At 55.5% G+C, this 22,922-nt stretch overlaps 1 protein-coding gene across 2 annotated transcripts in view; it reads right to left on the bottom strand.

The window, feature by feature from the left end:
- Positions 1-22,922, bottom strand: part of LOC134354214 (alpha-parvin) — a 108,737-nt gene that overhangs the window by 19,534 nt on the left and 66,281 nt on the right. For both annotated transcript variants that reach the window (XM_063063110.1, XM_063063109.1), the window contains 3 exons: positions 14,567-14,625; positions 6,104-6,123; positions 4,868-4,929 (listed from right to left, as the gene is read on the bottom strand). In XM_063063110.1, coding sequence (XP_062919180.1) covers positions 4,868-4,929; positions 6,104-6,123; positions 14,567-14,625 — 141 coding nt within the window. The remainder of the gene's footprint in view (positions 1-4,867; positions 4,930-6,103; positions 6,124-14,566; positions 14,626-22,922) is intronic.

Here is a 22,922-nt window from a genome sequence, read left to right as displayed (position 1 = left end):
AATGAGTGGGGAGAGGGTATGAGCGGGGAGAGGGAACGAGCGGGGGAGAGGGAACGAGTGGGGGAGGGACTGAGTCGGGGAGAGGGAATGAGTGGGGGAGAGGGACTGAGTCGGGGAGAGGGAATGAGTGGGGGGAGGGAATGAGTGGGGAGAGGGAATGAGTCGGGGAGAGGGAACGAGCTGGGGGAGAGGGAACGAGCTGGGGGAGAGGGAATGAGTGGGGGAGAGGGAATGAGCTGGGGGAGAGGGAACGAGCTGGGGGAGAGGGAATGAGTGGGGGAGAGGGAACGAGCTGGGGGAGAGGGAACGAGCTGGGGGAGACGGAATGAGGGGGGGAGAGGGAACGAGCTGGGGGAGAGGGAATGAGCTGGGGAGAGGGAATGAGTGGGGGAGAGGGAACGAGCTGGGGGAGAGGGAATGAGTGGGGGAGAGGGAACGAGCTGGGGGAGAGGGAGTGAGTGGGGGAGAGGGAATGAGTGGGGGAGAGGGAATGAACTGGGGGAGAGGGAAGGGGAGAGTATCGTCATGGGACCTGGGGGGGTTTGAAAATATGCTGGATGATTCTGAATCATGGACAGCCATCTCCTTGATGTTTCCTGGACTACGTGATACAAACGCTGGTGCCAGGTTTGTCTACCTCATCACAGTGACACGGAGGTTGGTCATTCAGCCCTTCAATAACGTCCACCTATCCCACAGCCACTGATAACCCGAGACTGAGATTCCCATGAGTTTATCCACGGACTCCACCCTAGAGGTCACTGCTGTAGGGAATTCCAATGATTCACACCATACAGAGAGAAATTCCTCTGCATCCCAGTCTGAAATTGTGACCGAGTTCCTTCTGTACATCACAGTAATGATGTCGAGTGGAGGGAAGGATGAGATTGATTTTTACGATGTCTGTCAATGATGTGGACTATGGGATTAATGGATTTGTGGCTAAATTTGCTGATGATACAAAGATAGGTGGAGGAGCGGGTAGTGTTGAGGAAACAGACAGCCTGCAGAGAGACTTAGATAGTTTAGGGGAATGGGCAAAGAAGTGGCAAATGAAATACAATGTTGGAAAGTGTAAGGTCATGCACTTTGGTGGAAAAATTAAATCAGCAGACTATTAATTAGATGGGGAGAGAATTCAAAATGCAAAGATGCAAAGAGATTTGGGAATCCTTGTGCAGGATACCCTAAAGCAAAACCTCCAGGTTGAGTCGGTGGTGAAGAAGGCGAATGCAATGTTGGCATTTATTTGTAGAGGTGTAGAATACAAGAGCAGGGATGTGATGTTGAGGCTCTATAAGGCACTCGTGAGACCACACTTGGAGTACTGTGTGCAGTTTTGGGCTCCTTATTTTAGAAAGGATACGCTGATATTGGAGAGGGTTCAGAGAAGATTCACCAGAATGATTCCAGGAATGAAAGGGTTACCATATGAGGAATGTCTGGCAGCTCTTGGGCTGTATTCCCTGGAGTTCAGGAGAATGAGGAGGGATCTCATAGAAACATTCCAAATGTTAAAAGCACTGAACAGACTAGATCTGGCAAAGTTATTTCCCATGATAGGGGAGTCTAAGACAAGAGAGCACAACTTCAGGATTGAAAGACGAACATTTAGAACAGAGATGTGGAGAAACTACTTTAGTCAGAGTGGGGTAAATCTGTGGAATTTGTTGCCACGAGCGGCTGTGGAGGCCAAGTCATTGGATGTATTTAAGGCAGAGATAGATAGGTTCTTGATTTTCCAGGGCATCAAAGGGTATGGGGAGAAGGCAGGGGAGTGGGGATGACTGGAAGAATTGGATCAGCCCATGAGTGAATGGTGGAGCAGACTCAATGGGTCGAATGGCCTACTTCTGCTCATATATCTTATGGTCTTATGATTTAAATTTTTTTTTATATATAGATAAAGCATGGAATAGGCCCTTCTGGCCTACCGAGCTGAGTCGTGGGACAAGGGTCTTGTACTGTGCGTTAATGTTCTATGTTCTAACATTTGACATTTTTTATCTTCTCAGAATCAGGTTCAGGTTTAATATCACCGACATATGTTGTGAAATTTGTTCACCAGTGTAGGTCTGGAGAATGACCAATACCTCAGGAACCTGTGTGAAAAAGATGTGTTTCTCTCCTGCAGCCCAATATAGGAACGTTCAAAAACCACTCATTCTCAGCTGAGGGCAGGCTTGACAAAAGCAACCCGAATTAACCTGAGGTTTGAGTACAGGACTCCCCCTGGACCAGATGCTGAGGGGCTACCTCAACTTAGGGTCAAGTACAATGGGATGGGTTGGGAGTCACACAAACAGCTCCAGGATAGACCAACATGATTGGTTAATTCCTCAATCATTAACAAGTTCTGACTTCATTGTCAATGATCCTTCCCATTCATCCAGCAATCTCTTTGACTCCTACCATCGGGCAGGAGGTACCATAGCATTAGGACAAAGACTGTTAGGATGGGAAGCAGCTTCTTCCCCCAACACTCCCTGGCACCACCGAGGCCTCCTCACCTGTGAAACGATCGGAGTGTTATACAGCTTACTATTTAACCTGTGTCGTAAAATACCTTATTATTTATTAATTTGTGGTAATATTACTGTATGTGGGAGTTACATGTACTGTGTTATGCACCTTGGTCCAGAGGAATGTTGTTTCGTTTAGCAGTATACGTGTACGGTTGAATGACACTTGCCCGTGTGAGCAGGAGGCATGAGGAAGCATGATGGCTGGTCAGTCAGCATACTCAGAGTTCGAGCCTGGGGAACTGTCATCAGTTAGTCTGGGGGCTGATACCGAGGAGCGAAGCCCAAAAGCTAACTGGAAGTCTGGAAGCTTGCCTCGGAGTTAGAGGACTCTCCATGTGTGGGTGGGTGGGCGGATGGAAGAACAGGGTTTGTTTTGCTGTTGCTTTGATGGTTGTTGTGTTCTGTGTCACTCGGCTGAACACGGCGGACAGGCTACATTGGCGCCAGAATATGTGGTGACACTTGCAGGCTGCCCCCAGCACACCCTCGTGTTGTTAACACAAATAACGCATTTCAGTGTCTGTTTGGATGTACATGTGAAAAATAAATACACATCTGAATCACAACAGATGCCAAAGGATTGGTCAAAGTGACTAGCTTTATTGAGGATTTTAAAGGCTTGCATAGTGTGGTGCTGAGGGATGGTGGGCAAGGGGACTTATTCTGACCGGAGGTCTATGTCGAATGGCATTTATGTTAATAAATGACCTGGATATAAGTAGATGGGTGGGTTAGTAAGTTTGTAGATGATATGAAGATTGGTGGTGTTGTATTTAGCGTAGAAGACTGGCAACGAATACAGTGGGATATAGATCTGTTGCAGATATGGGTAGAGAAATGGCAGATGGAGTTTCACCTGGCCAAATGTGAAGTGCTGCACTTTGGATGATCAAATGTAAAGAGACAGTGCACTGTTAAGGGCAAGATCCTCAACAGTATCAATGTGGAGAGAGATTTCGGGATCCAAGTTCACAACTCCATGGATGTGGTTACACAGGTTGATAAGGTGGGTAAGAAGGCGAATGGCGTGTTTGTCTTTATTAGTCACGAATGCATCTGGAGCATTGTAGACAATCCTGGTTGTCCCATTATAGGAAGGGGTTGAGGCTTTGGAGAGGGTGCAGGAGAGGTTTACCAGGATGCTGCCTGGTTTAGAGGGCATGTGCTATCATGAGAGGTTGGACGAACTTGAGTTGTTTTCTTTGGAGCAGCGGAGGTTGAGCGGAGATCTGACAGAGGTTTATAAGATTATGAGAGGCATAGATAGACTAGACAGACAGCATCTTTTTCCCATGGTTGAAATGTCTAATACCAGAGGGCATGCATTTAAGTGAGAGGTAGTAATTTCAAAGGGGATGATAGGGACAAGTTTTTTTTAAACCACAGAGAGCGGTGGGGGCCTGGAATGTGTTACCTGGGGTGATGGTAGAGGCAGATACATTAGGGACTTTTTTTAGATAGGCAGATGAATGTGAGGGAAATTGTAGGATGTGAACATCGTGTAGGCAGAAGAGATTAGTTTAGTTGGCCATTTGATTACTAATTTAATTGGTTCAGCACAACACTGTGGGCCGAAGGGCCTGTTCGTGTGCTGCACTCTTCTATTCTCTATTTGCCGGTTTGGCAGTGAGCTTTGGTGGGGGAGGGAGAGGCGGGGAAGAGACTCTTTAACAGAACTTTTCCTTCACAACACAAGCACAATAAGGTCCTGTCCAATGCGGACGATACTATGGTCAGGGGATTTGTGTCCATTTACCACCCATGTATCAGAGGTTTGCACTCGAGTGCACACTGAGAAGTTCCACCTTAACCTCAGTTTGACTCAATGGAGAAGGCCCAGAGCAGGTTCACCAGAATGATCCCAGGAATGAGAAGGTTGACACATGAGGAGTGTTTGATGGCTCTGGGCCTGTACTCACTGGAGGGGGGATCTCATTGAAACCTATTGAATAGTGAAGGACCTCGATAGAGTGGATGTGGAGAGGATATTTCCTATGGGGGGTGGAGTCAAGGACCAGAGGGCACAGCCTCAGAATAGAGGGATGTCCCTTTAGCACAGAAATGAGGAGGAATTTCTTTAGCCAGAGGGGGGTAAATCTGTGGAATTCATTGCCACCGGTGGCCATGGAGTTCAAGTCACTGAGTATATTTAAAGTGGACGTTGACAGGTTCTTGATTAGTCAGGGCATCAACGGTAACGGGGAGAAGGCAGGAGCATAGGGTTGAGAGGGGTAGTAAATCAGCCATGATCGAATGGTAGAACAGACTCGACGGACAGAATGGTCTAATTTATGCTCCTATGTCTTGTGGTCTCATGGACAAAGGGCAAAATTACATCAAACCTTTTTGACGACGTTGAGTTTGTCCGGAGCATGATCGAAGAGCGTGTCGAAAGCATCTCGCTCTGAAAGAGACCAGAGAATCACATTTGGACGGTTCAGATCATTACAGAACGTCTACCAACAGCAAGGGTGGGGACAGTGCAGTGGATAATGGCACAGAGACACGAGTTCAAATCCCACCACAGATGATGGAAAGATTACTTTCAAGCCATACATTTACTGGGAGTGTTGTTTATGAAAGCCCTGAAACATTGTTGAGGATCCCACAATCTCTCTGACCCACTACCATCTGGAAGGAGGTACAGGAATATCAGGACTAGGACTGGGTGACAGCTTCTTCCCTCAGTCTGTGAGAATAATGAATACCCTGCCACCACCAACATCTCATCACTAGGACAGTGACTGTTCTCCATGTTTCACAGACTTTATGAACTTGTTTATGGTAATATTTTGGTTAAGTCTCACAAACATGAAAAAATCTGCAGAAGCTGGAAATCCAAAGCAACACACAGAAATTGCTAGAGGCATTGAGGTATACAAAATTATGTTGAGTCTACATGGGGTAAATACAAGCAAGCTTTTTCCACTGAAGTTGGGTGCGACTACAACAGAAGTCATGACAAAGGAAGGGGGAAGAAGCCAGAATAAGAAGGGGGAAGAAGCCAGAATAAGAAGGGGGGAGGAGAGGGAGGAGGACAAGCTGGCAGGTGAGAGTTGAGACCAGGTGAGGGGGTAGGTGGGTGGATGGGGGAGGGGGAATGAAGTGGGGGAACAGTGAAAGGAACTCTCCCCTCCCCGCTTCTTCCCCCTTCCTTTCCAGACCTGATGAAGGGTCTCGGCCCGAAATGTCGACTGTTTATTCATTTCCATAGATGCTGCCTGGCCTGCTGAGTTCCTCCAGCATTTTGTGTGTGTTGTTCTGGATTTCCAGCATCTGCAGAATCTCGTGTTTTCCGAGGATGTGGTAGTATCTGCGGTCATGGTACGAAAACTCGTTCCTTTGAAGATCTGGATTATTAATGGGATTGGAATCGAGTCCCTGCATTGTGATCCCCGGGCTCCCGATCACCAGAGGGGTGATTCCACTGCCGTGCCTCTGGCGGAGATGTAGGCTGGGATTCTGCACTGCGGGAGGGTGGGGAAGGACGGGCAGGGAGTGGATGTGCTAGCGAGCGAACGCGTGGCAGACATCAACCAACCAACATGCAAAGGCCAGTTACTTCTTGAACATCTTACCGTGTCTCCCCGACAAGGCCCTGGGAGCAGAAGGAAAGCAGAGGTCAGTGAGCAATAAGTGAACATAATAAACAACTTGGTTCAATTTAAACGTACACTGGGTGGCTAAAGGACAGCTGGTTAAAAAGATAACCGGTGACATCGTCAGTAACATCACTATTACAAAGGGGCATTAAGGTGATTAGAAGAAAGTATCGGGGGGGGGTGTCAGAGGTACGTTTTCTTAGAAACACAGAGTAGTGGGTATGTGGAATGGCCTGGTGATACAGGCAGATACATTCGTGGCATTTAAGACACTAAGATAGGTACATGGATGATAGAAAAATGGAGGGCTATGAGGCAGGGAAGGGTTAGATTGATCTTAAGCAGGTTAAAGGGTCAGCACAACATTGTGGGCTGAAGGGCCTGTACTGTGCTGTTCCATGTTCTCTGTTCTAACACGTGATCATCTCTCCAGAAAGATTAGCTTTATTTGTCACATGGGATGGTCACGCTCGATAACCCTGACCCGTACAGCTTCGGACTGTTGGGGGAAACCAGAGCACCCAGAGGAAACCCAAGTGGTCGCGCGGAGAACGTACAAACTCAGGAATTAAACCCTAATCACTGGTGCTGTAATGCGTTATGCTAACCACTACACCACCATAACACCCTTCCTTATTGCTTATTCCTGGAAGCCAGTCCATTTACAGGGGGAGGGGGAGTGATTGTTCCAGCAAACAGGAGGTTTTTGGAACTTGCTGATTTGCCTGAATGGGAGCCGTCTCTGCAGAGTTTGTACGTTCTCTCTGTGACCATGCTGGTTTCCTCAGGAGTTCCAGGTTCATCCTACGTTCAACACATAAAAAACTCAGGAGGAACTCAGCAGGTCAGGCAGCACTACTGAGAGAGGAATAAACAGTCCTGATGCAGTAACCTCAATTGCCAACTTCCCTCCACAAATGCTACCTGCCCCACCGAGCACCTCCAGCATTTTGTGTGTCCCAATCCAGCTTTCCAGCAGCTGCACGATCCTTTGTGTCACAGATTGGTAAATTAATTGGTGGTTGTGAATTGCCCCTCATGTGTAGGTGAGGGGTAAAGTCTGGGGAAGCTGCTGGGAATGTGGGGACAGGAAAGATGGGATTAATATAAATGGGCCATTAGCAGTGTAGGCCGAGGGCTTGCAGGATATGTTCCTGTGCTGTGTGATTTTAAAGGAAAGAGATGAAGATGAACTTTATCTGTCTCATCAAAACATGCAGTGAAGTGCATTATTTGCATCAAATCAAATCAGTGAGGATTGTGCTGGGCAGCCTGCAAGTACCGGCACATTTTCCGCACCAACAGCTCACTAATCCTAAACACAGCGCGCCCACAGCTCACTAATCCTAAACACAGCGCGCCCACAGCTCACTAACCCTAAACACAGCGCGCCCACAACTCACTAACCCTAGACACAGCGCGCCCACAGCTCACTAACCCTAAACACAGCGCGCCCACAGCTCACTAACCCTAGACACAGCGCGCCCACAGCTCACTAACCCTAGACACAGCGCGCCCACAGCTCACTAACCCTAGACGCAGCGCGCCCACAGCTCACTCACCCTAAACGCAGCGCGCCCACAGCTCACTCACCCTAAACGCAGCGCGCCCACAGCTCACTAACCCTAGACGCAGCGCGCCCACAGCTCACTAACCCTAGACACAGCGCGCCCACAGCTCACTAACCCTAGACACAGCGCGCCCACAGCTCACTAACCCTAGACACAGCGCGCCCACAGCTCACTAACCCTAGACACAGCGCGCCCACAGCTCACTAACCCTAGACACAGCGCGCCCACAGCTCACTAACCCTAGACGCAGCGCGCCCACAGCTCACTAACCCTAGACGCAGCGCGCCCACAGCTCACTAACCCTAGACGCAGCGCGCCCACAGCTCACTAACCCTAGACGCAGCGCGCCCACAGCTCACTAACCCTAGACGCAGCGCGCCCACAGCTCACTAACCCTAGACGCAGCGCGCCCACAGCTCACTAACCCTAGACGCAGCGCGCCCACAGCTCACTAACCCTAGACGCAGCGCGCCCACAGCTCACTAACCCTAGACGCAGCGCGCCCACAGCTCACTAACCCTAGACGCAGCGCGCCCACAGCTCACTAACCCTAGACGCAGCGCGCCCACAGCTCACTAACCCTAGACGCAGCGCGCCCACAGCTCACTAACCCTAGACGCAGCGCGCCCACAGCTCACTAACCCTAGACGCAGCGCGCCCACAGCTCACTAACCCTAGACGCAGCGCGCCCACAGCTCACTAACCCTAGACGCAGCGCGCCCACAGCTCACTAACCCTAGACGCAGCGCGCCCACAGCTCACTAACCCTAGACGCAGCGCGCCCACAGCTCACTAACCCTAGACGCAGCGCGCCCACAGCTCACTAACCCTAGACGCAGCGCGCCCACAGCTCACTAACCCTAGACGCAGCGCGCCCACAGCTCACTAACCCTAGACGCAGCGCGCCCACAGCTCACTAACCCTAGACGCAGCGCGCCCACAGCTCACTAACCCTAGACGCAGCGCGCCCACAGCTCACTAACCCTAGACGCAGCGCGCCCACAGCTCACTAACCCTAGACGCAGCGCGCCCACAGCTCACTAACCCTAGACGCAGCGCGCCCACAGCTCACTAACCCTAACCTGTACACCTTTGGACTGTGGGAGAAAACCAGAGCGCCGAGAGGAAACCCATGCAGTCACAGGGAGAACGTACTATCTCCTTACAGACATTAGCAGGACTTGAACCGTGATTGGTGAAAGCTGGTGTTGTAAAGTGATGGGCTAGCCGTTACTCTACTGTGACTCTACTGCCCTTGCCTCTAAATTCCAACAGATGGTGCTATAACAAACTCTTTATCCAATTCATTCCAGGTCTCACAGTAGCGTAGTGGGTAGCACAAATGGTTTAGAGTGTCAGAGATCGGGGTTCAATTCCCACTGCTGTCTGTAAGGAGTTTGTACGTTCTCCCCGTGACTGTGTGTGTTTCCTCTCACGTTCCAAAGCAGTGTAGTTAGTTTTAGGATTAGTGAGTCGCGGGCATGCTACGCTTGGATTAGTGAGCCGTGGGCACGCTACGCTTGGATTAGTGAGTCGCGGGCATGCTACACTTGGATTAGTGAGCCGCGGGCACGCTACGCTTGGATTAGTGAGCTGTGGGCACGCTACGCTTGGATTAGTGAGCCGCGGGCACGCTACGCTTGGATTAGTCAGTCGCGGGCACGCTACGTTTACGGGCACGCTACGCTTGGATTAGTGAGTTGTGGGCACGCTACGTTTACGGGCACGCTACGCTTGGATTAGTGAGCCGCAAGCACGCTACGCTTGGATTAGTGAGCCGTGGGCACGCTACGCTTGGATTAGTGAGTCGCGGGCACGCTACGCTTGGATTAGTGAGTCGCGGGCACGCTACGCTTGGATTAGTGAGCCGCAAGCACGCTACGCTTGGATTAGTGAGTCGCGGGCACGATACGCTTGGATTAGTGAGCCGTGGGCACGCTACGCTTAGATTAGTGAGCTGTGGGCATGCTACGCTTGGATTAGTGAGCCGTGGGCACGCTACGTTTACGGGCACGCTACGCTTGGATTAGTGAGCCGCAAGCACGCTACGCTTGGATTAGTGAGTCGCGGGCACGCTACGTTTACGGGCACGCTACGCTTGGATTAGTGAGCCGTGGGCACGCTACGCTTGGATTAGTGAGCCGTGGGCACGCTACGTTTACGGGCACGCTACGCTTGGATTAGTGAGTCGCGGGCACGCTACGCTTGGATTAGTGAGCCGTGGGCACGCTACGTTTACGGGTACGCTACGCTTGGATTAGTGAGTCGCGGGCACGCTACGCTTGGATTAGTGAGCCGTGGGCACGCTACGCTTGGATTAGTGAGTCGCGGGCACGCTACGCTTGGATTAGTGAGCCGTGGGCACGCTACGCTTGGATTAGTGAGTCGCGGGCACGCTACGCTTGGATTAGTGAGTCGTGGGCACGCTACGTTTACGGGCACGCTACGCTTGGATTAGTGAGTCGCGGGCACGCTACGTTTACGGGCACGCTACGCTTGGATTAGTGAGTCGCGGGCACGCTACGCTTGGATTAGTGAGCCGTGGGCACGCTACGTTTACGGGCACGCTACGCTTGGATTAGTGAGTCGCGGGCACGCTACGCTTGGATTAGTGAGCCGCAAGCACGCTACGCTTGGATTAGTGAGTCGCGGGCGCCGTGGGCACGCTACGTTTACGGGCACGCTACGCTTGGATTAGTGAGCCGCAAGCACGCTACGCTTGGATTAGTGAGTCGCGGGCACGCTACGTTTACGGGCACGCTACGCTTGGATTAGTGAGCCGTGGGCACGCTACGCTTGGATTAGTGAGCCGTGGGCACGCTACGTTTACGGGCACGCTACGCTTGGATTAGTGAGTCGCGGGCACGCTACGCTTGGATTAGTGAGCCGTGGGCACGCTACGTTTACGGGCACGCTACGTTTACGGGCACGCTACGCTTGGATTAGTGAGTCGCGGGCACGCTACGCTTGGATTAGTGAGCCGTGGGCACGTTACGCTTGGATTAGTGAGTCGCGGGCACGCTACGTTTACGGGCACGCTACGCTTGGATTAGTGAGTCGCGGGCACGCTACGCTTGGATTAGTGAGCCGTGGGCACGCTACGTTTACGGGCACGCTACGCTTGGATTAGTGAGTCGCGGGCACGGTCGCGGGCACGCTACGCTTGGATTAGTGAGCCGTGGGCACGCTACGTTTACGGGCACGCTACGCTTGGATTAGTGAGTCGCAAGCACGCTACGCTTGGATTAGTGAGTCGCGGGCACGATACGCTTGGATTAGTGAGCCGTGGGCACGCTACGCTTAGATTAGTGAGCTGTGGGCATGCTACGCTTGGATTAGTGAGCCGTGGGCACGCTACGTTTACGGGCACGCTACGCTTGGATTAGTGAGCCGCAAGCACGCTACGCTTGGATTAGTGAGTCGCGGGCACGCTACGTTTACGGGCACGCTACGCTTGGATTAGTGAGCCGTGGGCACGCTACGCTTGGATTAGTGAGCCGTGGGCACGCTACGTTTACGGGCACGCTACGCTTGGATTAGTGAGTCGCGGGCACGCTACGCTTGGATTAGTGAGCCGTGGGCACGCTACGTTTACGGGCACGCTACGCTTGGATTAGTGAGTCGCGGGCACGCTACGCTTGGATTAGTGAGCCGCAAGCACGCTACGCTTGGATTAGTGAGTTGTGGGCACGCTACGTTTACGGGCACGCTACACTTGGATTAGTGAGTCGTGGGCACGCTATGTTTACGGGCACGCTACGCTTGGATTAGTGAGCTGTGGGCACGCTACGCTTGGATTAGTGAGCCGTGGGCACGCTACGTTTACGTGCACGCTACGCTTGGATTAGTGAGTCGCAGGCACGCTATGCTTAGATTAGTGAGCCGCGGGCACGCTATGTTTACGGGCACGCTATGCTTGGATTAGTGAGTCGCGGGCACGCTACGCTTGGATTAGTGAGCCGCAAGCATGCTACGCTCGGATTAGTGAGTCGCGGGCACGCTACGCTTGGATTAGTGAGCCACGGGCACGCTGCGCTTGGATTAGTGAGTCGTGGGCACGCTATGCTTGGATTAGTGAGTCGCGGGCACGCTACGCTTGGATTAGTGAGCCGCAAGCATGCTACGCTCGGATTAGTGAGTCGCGGGCACGCTACGCTCGGATTAGTGAGTCGCGGGCACGCTACGCTTGGATTAGTGAGCCGTGGGCACGCTACGCTTGGATTAGTGAGTCGCGGGCACGCTACGCTTGGATTAGTGAGTCGCGGGCACGCTACGCTTGGATTAGTGAGCCGCAAGCACGCTACGCTTGGATTAGTGAGTCGCGGGCACGATACGCTTGGATTAGTGAGCCGCGGGCACGCTACGCTTAGATTAGTGAGCTGTGGGCACGCTACGCTTGGATTAGTGAGCCGTGGGCACGCTACGTTTACGGGCACGCTACGCTTGGATTAGTGAGCCGCAAGCACGCTACGCTTGGATTAGTGAGTCGCGGGCACGCTACGTTTACGGGCACGCTACGCTTGGATTAGTGAGCCGTGGGCACGCTACGCTTGGATTAGTGAGCCGTGGGCACGCTACGTTTACGGGCACGCTACGCTTGGATTAGTGAGTCGCGGGCACGCTACGCTTGGATTAGTGAGCCGTGGGCACGCTACGTTTACGGGCACGCTACGCTTGGATTAGTGAGTCGCGGGCACGCTACGCTTGGATTAGTGAGCCGCAAGCACGCTACGCTTGGATTAGTGAGTTGTGGGCACGCTACGTTTACGGGCACGCTACACTTGGATTAGTGAGTCGTGGGCACGCTATGTTTACGGGCACGCTACGCTTGGATTAGTGAGCTGTGGGCACGCTACGCTTGGATTAGTGAGCCGTGGGCACGCTACGTTTACGTGCACGCTACGCTTGGATTAGTGAGTCGCAGGCACGCTATGCTTAGATTAGTGAGCCGCGGGCACGCTATGTTTACGGGCACGCTATGCTTGGATTAGTGAGTCGCGGGCACGCTACGCTTGTATTAGTGAGCCGCAAGCATGCTACGCTCGGATTAGTGAGTCGCGGGCACGCTACGCTTGGATTAGTGAGCCACGGGCACGCTGCGCTTGGATTAGTGAGTCGTGGGCACGCTATGCTTGGATTAGTGAGTCGCGGGCACGCTACGCTTGGATTAGTGAGCCGCAAGCATGCTACGCTCGGATTAGTGAGTCGCGGGCACGCTACGCTCGGATTAGTGAGTCGCGGGCACGCTACGCTTGGATTAGTGAGCCGTGGGCACGCTACGCTTGGATTAGTGAGTCGCGGGCACGCTATGCTTGGATTAGTGAGTCGCGGGCACGCTACGCTTGGATTAGTGAGCCGCAAGCATGCTACGCTCGGATTAGTGAGTCGCGGGCACGCTACGCTTGGATTAGTGAGCCGTGGGCACGTTACGCTTGGATTAGTGAGTCGCGGGCACGCTACGCTTGGATTAGTGAGTCGTGGGCACGCTACGTTTACGGGCACGCTACGCTTGGATTAGTGAGTCGCGGGCACGCTACGCTTGGATTAGTGAGCCGTGGGCACGCTACGTTTACGGGCACGCTACGCTTGGATTAGTGAGTCGCGGGCACGCTACGCTTGGATTAGTGAGCCGTGGGCACGCTACGTTTACGGGCACGCTACGTTTACGGGCACGCTACGCTTGGATTAGTGAGTCGCGGGCACGCTACGCTTGGATTAGTGAGCCGTGGGCACGTTACGCTTGGATTAGTGAGTCGCGGGCACGCTACGCTTGGATTAGTGAGCCATGGGCACGCTACGCTTGGATTAGTGAGTCGTGGGCACGCTACGTTTACGGGCACGCTACGCTTGGATTAGTGAGTCGCGGGCACGCTACGCTTGGATTAGTGAGCCGTGGGCACGCTACGTTTACGGGCACGCTACGCTTGGATTAGTGAGCCGTGGGCACGCTACGCTTGGATTAGTGAGTTGCGGGCACGCTACACTTAGATTAGTGAGCTGTGGGCACGCTACGCTTTGATTACTGAGCTGTGGGCACGCTACGCTTAGATTACTGAGCTGTGGGCACGCTACGCTTAGATTAGTGAGCTGTGGGCACGCTACGCTTTGATTACTGAGGTGTGGGCACGCTACGCTTAGATTAGTGAGCTGTGGGCACGCTACGCTTTGATTAGTGAGCTGTGGGCACGCTACGCTTAGATTAGTGAGCTGTGGGCACGCTACGCTTTGATTACTGAGCTGTGGGCACGCTACGCTTAGATTAGTGAGCCGCGGGCACGCTACGCTTTGATTACTGAGCTGTGGGCACGCTACGCTTGGATTAGTGAGTCGCGGGCACGCTACGCTTGGATTAGTGAGTCGCGGGCACGCTACGTTTACGGGCACGCTACGTTTACGGGCACGCTACGCTTTGGATTGAGTCGCGGGCACGCTACGCTTAGATTAGTGAGCTGTGGGCACGCTACGTTTTGATTACTGAGCTGTGGGCTACATTGTTGTCAGCAGGAGCACATCGACACTTGGCCACATGCCCCCAGCACATCCTCGGATTGTGTTGGTCGTTGATGCAAACGACACATTTCATTGTATGTTTCGAGGTACGTGACCAATGAGGTTAATTTCTGATCTCAAAAAGATAAACTGAAAGAATTCTGGAGAGCAGTCCAGGGATTGACTGTTTGGGGGAACAAGGAAATGTTTTTGCCAGTGGGGAAGTTGTGACAGGCGCGTTGGATTTGAGCAGAAACATATCGGGGCTGAATCTGATCCCTTGGCCCAGATTTCGAAATCCAGTTTAAAAGTTGTGTTTGGAGTCTGGACACCTATAACTCCATTAACAGCAATCGAAAGACAAGTGTTAGTTACTTACTCGATATTGCCCGTGATTTCCTCCTGAATGTGCCGGGACTGGAGAATTCCTTCTCTTTTCTGTAGAAATAAAATGAATTCAAAATCATTGGAGAACCTGACCAGCTGCTTGTTTTAAACGTTTCCAGTCCGACAACAGGTCCACTTAAAGATCCACCATACAGTTCCCTCTTCCTCATCCCAGAGACATGACACCATTTACCCAATGAGTTGCAGATGCATACCCCTGCTGCCCCAATGACTTCAGTCGGACCTACATGTCCACCCTTTGCCCCCGGCTCTCACACTTTCTACCTCTCTACTCCAGCAACACCCCACTTCTAACTTTTCATCTTTCTCTCCCACTGTATGTCATTCCATTCTCCCCTCCCACTCTCTCTCCATCCACCACTTCTGCACCACAGTCTCTCACCCCGTCTCTCTCCCCCCTGCTTTTTCTCCCCATCTATCTCACCCCCAGGTATAAATTACTACACCTCTCCTCTCCCTGTCTCTGTGACCCTCTCTGGCCCCCACATTCCTTGTGGTTATGTATAATAACCTCCTTATACATTAAACCCTTCCATGTCTCTGTAATACCCTCCAGTCCCTATAGCCTTCCCTGTCTCTGTACCCCCCTCCACCGGCCCCTACACCCCTCCCTGTCTCTGTAACCTCCCCACTCCCTACAACCTACCTGTCTCTATAATCCACTCTGGCCCCTATGCCTATAGTTTTGAAGCTGGGGGAGCTCAGGAGGTCGGGCAGCATATATTGGGAGGAATAAACAAGTCAACATTTCAGGCCAAGACCCTTCAGTTGATTGTTTTATTCCTCTCCATAAGTGCTGCCTAACGTGCTGAGTCCCTCCAGCATTTTGTGTGTCCGACAGAGCGCAGAATAAAGTGTAACAATTATGGAGAAAGTGCAGGGCAGGCAGGCAGACAAGGTGCAAGATCAAAATGATGTAGATTGTGAGGTCAAGAGTTAATCTTTTCATACTAGGAAACCATTGAAGGTTGAAGCTGTCCTTGAGCTTGGTGGTACCTGCTTTTGGGCTTTTGAATCTTCTTCCCTTTGGGAGAGGGGAGAAGAGAGAATGTCTGGTTTGGGTGGGTTGTTCGATCACGCTGGCTGCTTTACTGAGACAGTGAGAGTACAGACGGAGTCCATGGAGGGGAGGCTGGGTTCTGTGAAGTGCTGAGCTGTGTCCGCAGCTCTCTGTGGTTTCCTGTGGTCACAGGCTGTGACAAGCCGTGACACATCTGGTTAGGATGCATCAATAACAATTGGTGGGTTGGGAGGGATGTGATTGGTATCACTAATAATATTATGGCACCGATGTGCAGAGATATACAGTGGAAAAACTCCTGTTTGTGTGCACGGTAGACAGCATCCTAACAAGCTACATCACTGCCTCCATACAGAAACTGCTCTGGGGTACGCAGGATGGCTCTACAAAGGATAGTCAAAACTGCCCAGTCCATCACTGGTACCAGCCTATCCGCCATCGACATGTATACAGAAAGGTGTCGGAAGAAGGCTTGCATTATCCCGAAGGATCCCATCCACCCTGCTCATGGACTGTTTGTCCCACTCCCATCAGGGAAAAGGCTACGTAGCATCCACGTCAGGACCACCAGACTCCAAAACAGTTACTATCCCCAAAGCAGGAAGGCTGATCAACACCCCCACCCACTAACCCACCCGTCCACACCCCCCCAATCACCCACTAACCCACCCGTCCACACCCCCCCAATCACCCACTAACCCCCCCGTCCACACCCCCCCAATCACCCACTAACCCCCCCCGTCCACACCCCCCCAATCACCCACTAACCCCCCCATCCACACCCCTCCAATCACCCACTAACCCACCCGTCCACACCCCCCCAATCACCCACTAACCCACCCGTCCACACCCCCCCAATCACCCACTAACCCACCTTCCACACCCCCCCAATCACCCACTAACCCACCCTCCACACCCCCCAATCACCCACTACCCACCCTCCACACCCCACCAATCACCCACTACCCACCCTCCACACCCCCCCAATCACCCACTAACCCACCCGTCCACACCCCCCCAATCACCCACTAACCCACCCGTCCACACCCCCCCAATCACCCACTAACCCACCCGTCCACACCCCCCAATCACCCACTAACCCACCCTCCACACCCCCCCAATCACCCACTAACCCACCCTCCACACCCCCCCAATCACCCACTAACCCACCCTCCACACCCCCCCAATCACCCACTAACCCACCTGTCCACACCCCCCCAATCACCCACTAACCCACCCTCCACACACCCCCAATCACCCACTAACCCACCCGTCCACACCCCCCCAATCACCCACTAACCCAACCTCCACACCCCCCAATCACCCACTAACCTACCCTCCACACCCCCCCAATCACCCACTACCCACCCGTCCACACACCCCCAATCACCCACTAACCCACCCATCCACAACCCCCAATCACCCACTAACCCACCCTCCACACCCCCCCATTCACCCACTAACCCACCCGTCCACAAACCCCCAATCACCCACTAACCCACCCGTCCACACCCCCCCAATCACCCACTAACCCACCCGTCCACACACCCCCAATCACCCACTAACCCACCCGTCCACACCCCCCCAATCACCCACTAACCCACCCGTCCACACCCCCCCATTCACCCACTAACCCACCCTCCACACACCCCCAATCACCCACTAACCCACCCGTCCACACCCCCCCAATCACCCACTAACCCACCCGTCCACACCCCCCCAATCACCCACTAATCCACCCGTCCACACCCCCCAATCACCCACTAACCCACCCGTCCACACACCCCCAATCACCCACTAACCCACCCGTCCACACCCCCCCAATCACCCACTAACCCACCCGTCCACACCCCCCCAATCACCCACTAACTCACCCTCCACACCCCCCCAATCACCCACTAACCCACCCTCCACACCCCCCCAATCACCCACTAACCCACCCGTCCACACCCCCCAATCACCCACTAACCCACCCGTCCACACCCCTCCAATCACCCACTAACCCACCCTCCACACCCCCCCGAATCACCCACTAACCCACCCGTCCACACCCCCCCAATCACCCACTAACCCACCTGTCCACACCCCCCCAATCACCCACTAACCCACCCGTCCACACCCCCCCAATCACCCACTAACCCACCCGTCCACACCCCCCCAATCACCCACTAACCCACCCTCCACACACCCCCAATCACCCACTCCACACCCACCCGTCACACTAACCCACCCCCACAATCACCCACTAACCCACCCGTCCACACCCCCCCAATCACCCACTAACCCACCCGTCCACATCCCCCCAATCACCCACTAACCCACCCGTCCACACACCCCCAATCACCCACTAACCCACTCGTCCACACCCCCCAATCACCCACTAACCCACCCGTCCACACCCCCCCAATCACCCACTTACCCACCCTCCACACCCCCCCAATCACCCACTAACCCACCCTCCACACCCCCCCAATCACCCACTAACCCACCCTCCACACCCCCCCAATCACCCACTAACCCACCCGTCCACACCCCCCAATCACCCACTAACCCACCCTCCACACCCCCCCAATCACCCACTAACCCACCCTCCACATCCCCCCAATCACCCACTAACCCACCCATCCACACCCCCCCAATCACCCACTAACCCACCCGTCCACACCCCCCCAATCACCCACTAACCCACCCTTCCACACCCCCCAATCACCCACTAACCCACCCTCCACACCCCCCCAATCACCCACTAACCCACCCGTCCACACCCCCCAATCACCCACTAACCCACCCTCCACACCCCCCCAATCACCCACTAACCCACCCTCCACACCCCCCCAATCACCCACTAACCCACCCGTCCACACCCCCCAATCACCCACTAACCCACCCGTCCAGACCCCCCCAATCACCCACTAACCCACCCTCCACATCCCCAAACACCCACTAACCCACCCGTCCACACCCCCCCAATCACCCACTAACCCACCCTCCACACCCCCCAATCACCCACTACCCACCCTCCACACTAACCCACCATCCACACCCCCCCAATCACCCACTAACCCACCCTCCACACCCCCCCAATCACCCACTAACCCACCCTCCACACACCCCCAATCACCCACTAACCCACCCGTCCACACCCCCCCAATCACCCACTAACCCACCCGTCCACACCCCCCCAATCACCCACTAACCCACCCTCCACACCCCCCCAATCACCCACTAACCCACCCTCCACACCCCCCCAATCACCCACTAACCCACCCGTCCACACCCCCCCAATCACCCACTAACCCACCCTCCACACCCCCCCAATCACCCACTAACCCACCCTCCACACCCCCCCAATCACCCACTAACCCACCCTCCACACCCCCCCAATCACCCACTACCCACCCGTCCACACCCCCCAATCACCCACTAACCCACCCGTCCACACCCCCCAATCACCCACTAACCCACCCTCCACACCCCCCCAATCACCCACTAACCCACCCATCCACACCCCCGCAATCACCCACTAACCCACCCGTCCACACACCCCCAATCACCCACTAACCCACCCTCCACACCCCCCCAATCACCCACTAACCCACCCTCCACACCCCCCCAATCACCCACTAACCCACCCTCCACACCCCCCCAATCACCCACTAACCCACCCTCCACACCCCCCCAATCACCCACTAACCCACCCGTCCACACCCCCCCAATCACCCACTAACCCACCCTCCACACCCCCCCACACCCCCCCTCCACACCCCCCCAATCACCCACTAACCCACCCTCCACACCCCCCCAATCACCCACTAACCCACCCCACCCGTCCACACCCCCCCAATCACCCACTAACCCACCCTCCACACCCCCCCAATCACCCACTAACCCACCCTCCACACCCCCCCAATCACCCACTAACCCACCCTCCACACCCCCCCAATCACCCACTAACCCACCCTCCACACCCCCCCAATCACCCACTAACCCACCCCACTACCCACCCGTCCACACCCCCCCAATCACCCACTAACCCACCCTCCACACCCCCCCAATCACCCACTAACCCACCCTCCACACCCCCCCAATCACCCACTAACCCACCCTCCACACCCCCCCAATCACCCACTAACCCACCCTCCACACCCCCCCAATCACCCACTAACCCACCCTCCACACCCCCCCAATCACCCACTAACCCACCCGTCCACACCCCCCCAATCACCCACTAACCCACCCTCCACACCCCCCCACCCACTCACCCACTAACCCACCCTCCACACCCCCCCAATCACCCACTAACCCACCCGTCCACACCCCCCCAATCACCCACTAACCCACCCTCCACACCCCCCCAATCACCCACTAACCCACCCTCCACACACCCCCAATCACCCACTACCCACCCGTCCACACACCCCCAATCACCCACTAACCCACCCATCCACACCCCCCCAATCACCCACTAACCCACCCTCCACACCCCCCCAATCACCCACTAACCCACCCGTCCACACCCCCCAATCACCCACTAACCCACCCTCCACACCCCCCCAATCACCCACTAACCCACCCGTCCACACCCCCCAATCACCCACTAACCCACCCGTCCACACCCCCCCAATCACCCACTAACCCACCCGTCCACACCCCCCCAATCACCCACTAACCCACCCGTCCACACCCCCCCAATCACCCACTAACCCACCCGTCCACACCCCCCCAATCACCCACTAACCCACCCGTCCACACCCCCCCAATCACCCACTAACCCACCCTCCACACCCCCCCAATCACCCACTAACCCACCCGTCCACACCCCCCCAATCACCCACTAACCCACCCGTCCACACCCCCAAACACCCACTAACCCACCCGTCCACACCCCCCCAATCACCCACTAACCCACCCTCCACACCCCCCCAATCACCCACTAACCCACCCGTCCACACCCCCCCAATCACCCACTAACCCACCCTCACACCCCCCACTAACCCACCCGTCCACACCCCCCAATCACCCACTAACCCACCCTCCACACCCCCCCAATCACCCACAACCCACCCTCCACACCCCCCCAATCACCCACTAACCCACCCCCAATCCACACCCCCCCAATCACCCACTAACCCACCCTCCACACCCCCCCAATCACCCACTAACCCACCCTCCACACCCCCCCAATCACCCACTAACCCACCCTCCACACCCCCCCAATCACCCACTACCCACCCTCCACACCCCCTCAATCACCCACTAACCCACCCTCCACACCCCCCAATCACCCACTAACCCACCCTCCACACACCCCCAATCACCCACTACCCACCCGTCCACACACCCCCCAATCACCCACTAACCCACCCATCCACACCCCCCCAATCACCCACTAACCCACCCTCCACACCCCCCCAATCACCCACTAACCCACCCGTCCACACCCCCCAATCACCCACTAACCCACCCTCCACACCCCCCCAATCACCCACTAACCCACCCGTCCACACCCCCCCAATCACCCACTAACCCACCCGTCCACACCCCCCCAATCACCCACTAACCCACCCTCCACACCCCCCCAATCACCCACTAACCCACCCGTCCACACCCCCCCAATCACCCACTAACCCACCCTCCACACCCCCCCAATCACCCACTAACCCACCCTCCACACCCCCCCAATCACCCACTAACCCACCCTCCACACCCCCCCAATCACCCACTACCCACCCGTCCACACCCCCCCAATCACCCACTAACCCACCCTCCACACCCCCCCAATCACCCACTAACCCACCCTCCACACACCCCCAATCACCCACTACCCACCCGTCCACACACCCCCAATCACCCACTAACCCACCCATCCACACCCCCCCAATCACCCACTAACCCACCCTCCACACCCCCCCAATCACCCACTAACCCACCCGTCCACACCCCCCAATCACCCACTAACCCACCCTCCACACCCCCCCAATCACCCACTAACCCACCCGTCCACACCCCCCCAATCACCCACTAACCCACCCGTCCACACCCCCCCAATCACCCACTAACCCACCCTCCACACCCCCCCAATCACCCACTAACCCACCCGTCCACACCCCCCCAATCACCCACTAACCCACCCTCCACACCCCCCCAATCACCCACTAACCCACCCGTCCACACCCCCCCAATCACCCACTAACCCACCCTCCACACCCCCCCAATCACCCACTAACCCACCCTCCACACCCCCCCAATCACCCACTAACCCACCCGTCCACACCCCCAAACACCCACTAACCCACCCGTCCACACCCCCCCAATCACCCACTAACCCACCCTCCACACCCCCCCAATCACCCACTAACCCACCCGTCCACACCCCCCCAATCACCCACTAACCCACCCGTCCACACACCCCCAATCACCCACTAACCCACCCGTCCACACCCCCCCAATCACCCACTAACCCACCCGTCCACACCCCCCCAATCACCCACTAATCCACCCGTCCACACCCCCCCAATCACCCACTAACCCACCCTCCACACCCCCCCAATCACCCACTAACTCACCCTCCACACCCCCCCAATCACCCACTAACCCACCCTCCACACCCCCCCAATCACCCACTAACCCACCCGTCCACACCCCCCCAATCACCCACTAACCCACCCTCCACACCCCCCCAATCACCCACTAACCCACCCGTCCACACCCCCCCAATCACCCACTAACCCACTCGTCCACACCCCCCCAATCACCCACTAACCCACCCGTCCACACCCCCCCAATCACCCACTAACCCACCCTCCACACCCCCCCAATCACCCACTAACCCACCCTCCACACCCCCCCAATCACCCACTAACCCACCCTCCACACCCCCCCAATCACCCACTACCCACCCGTCCACACCCCCCCAATCACCCACTAACCCACCCTCCACACCCCCCCAATCACCCACTAACCCACCCTCCACACACCCCCAATCACCCACTACCCACCCGTCCACACACCCCCAATCACCCACTAACCCACCCATCCACACCCCCCCAATCACCCACTAACCCACCCTCCACACCCCCCCAATCACCCACTAACCCACCCGTCCACACCCCCCAATCACCCACTAACCCACCCTCCACACCCCCCCAATCACCCACTAACCCACCCGTCCACACCCCCCCAATCACCCACTAACCCACCCGTCCACACCCCCCCAATCACCCACTAACCCACCCTCCACACCCCCCCAATCACCCACTAACCCACCCGTCCACACCCCCCCAATCACCCACTAACCCACCCTCCA

Source organism: Mobula hypostoma, chromosome 11 (genome assembly GCF_963921235.1).
Source record: "Mobula hypostoma chromosome 11, sMobHyp1.1, whole genome shotgun sequence".
Lineage (NCBI taxonomy): Eukaryota > Metazoa > Chordata > Chondrichthyes > Myliobatiformes > Myliobatidae > Mobula > Mobula hypostoma.
This window is presented reverse-complemented; position numbering and strand designations above follow the sequence as displayed.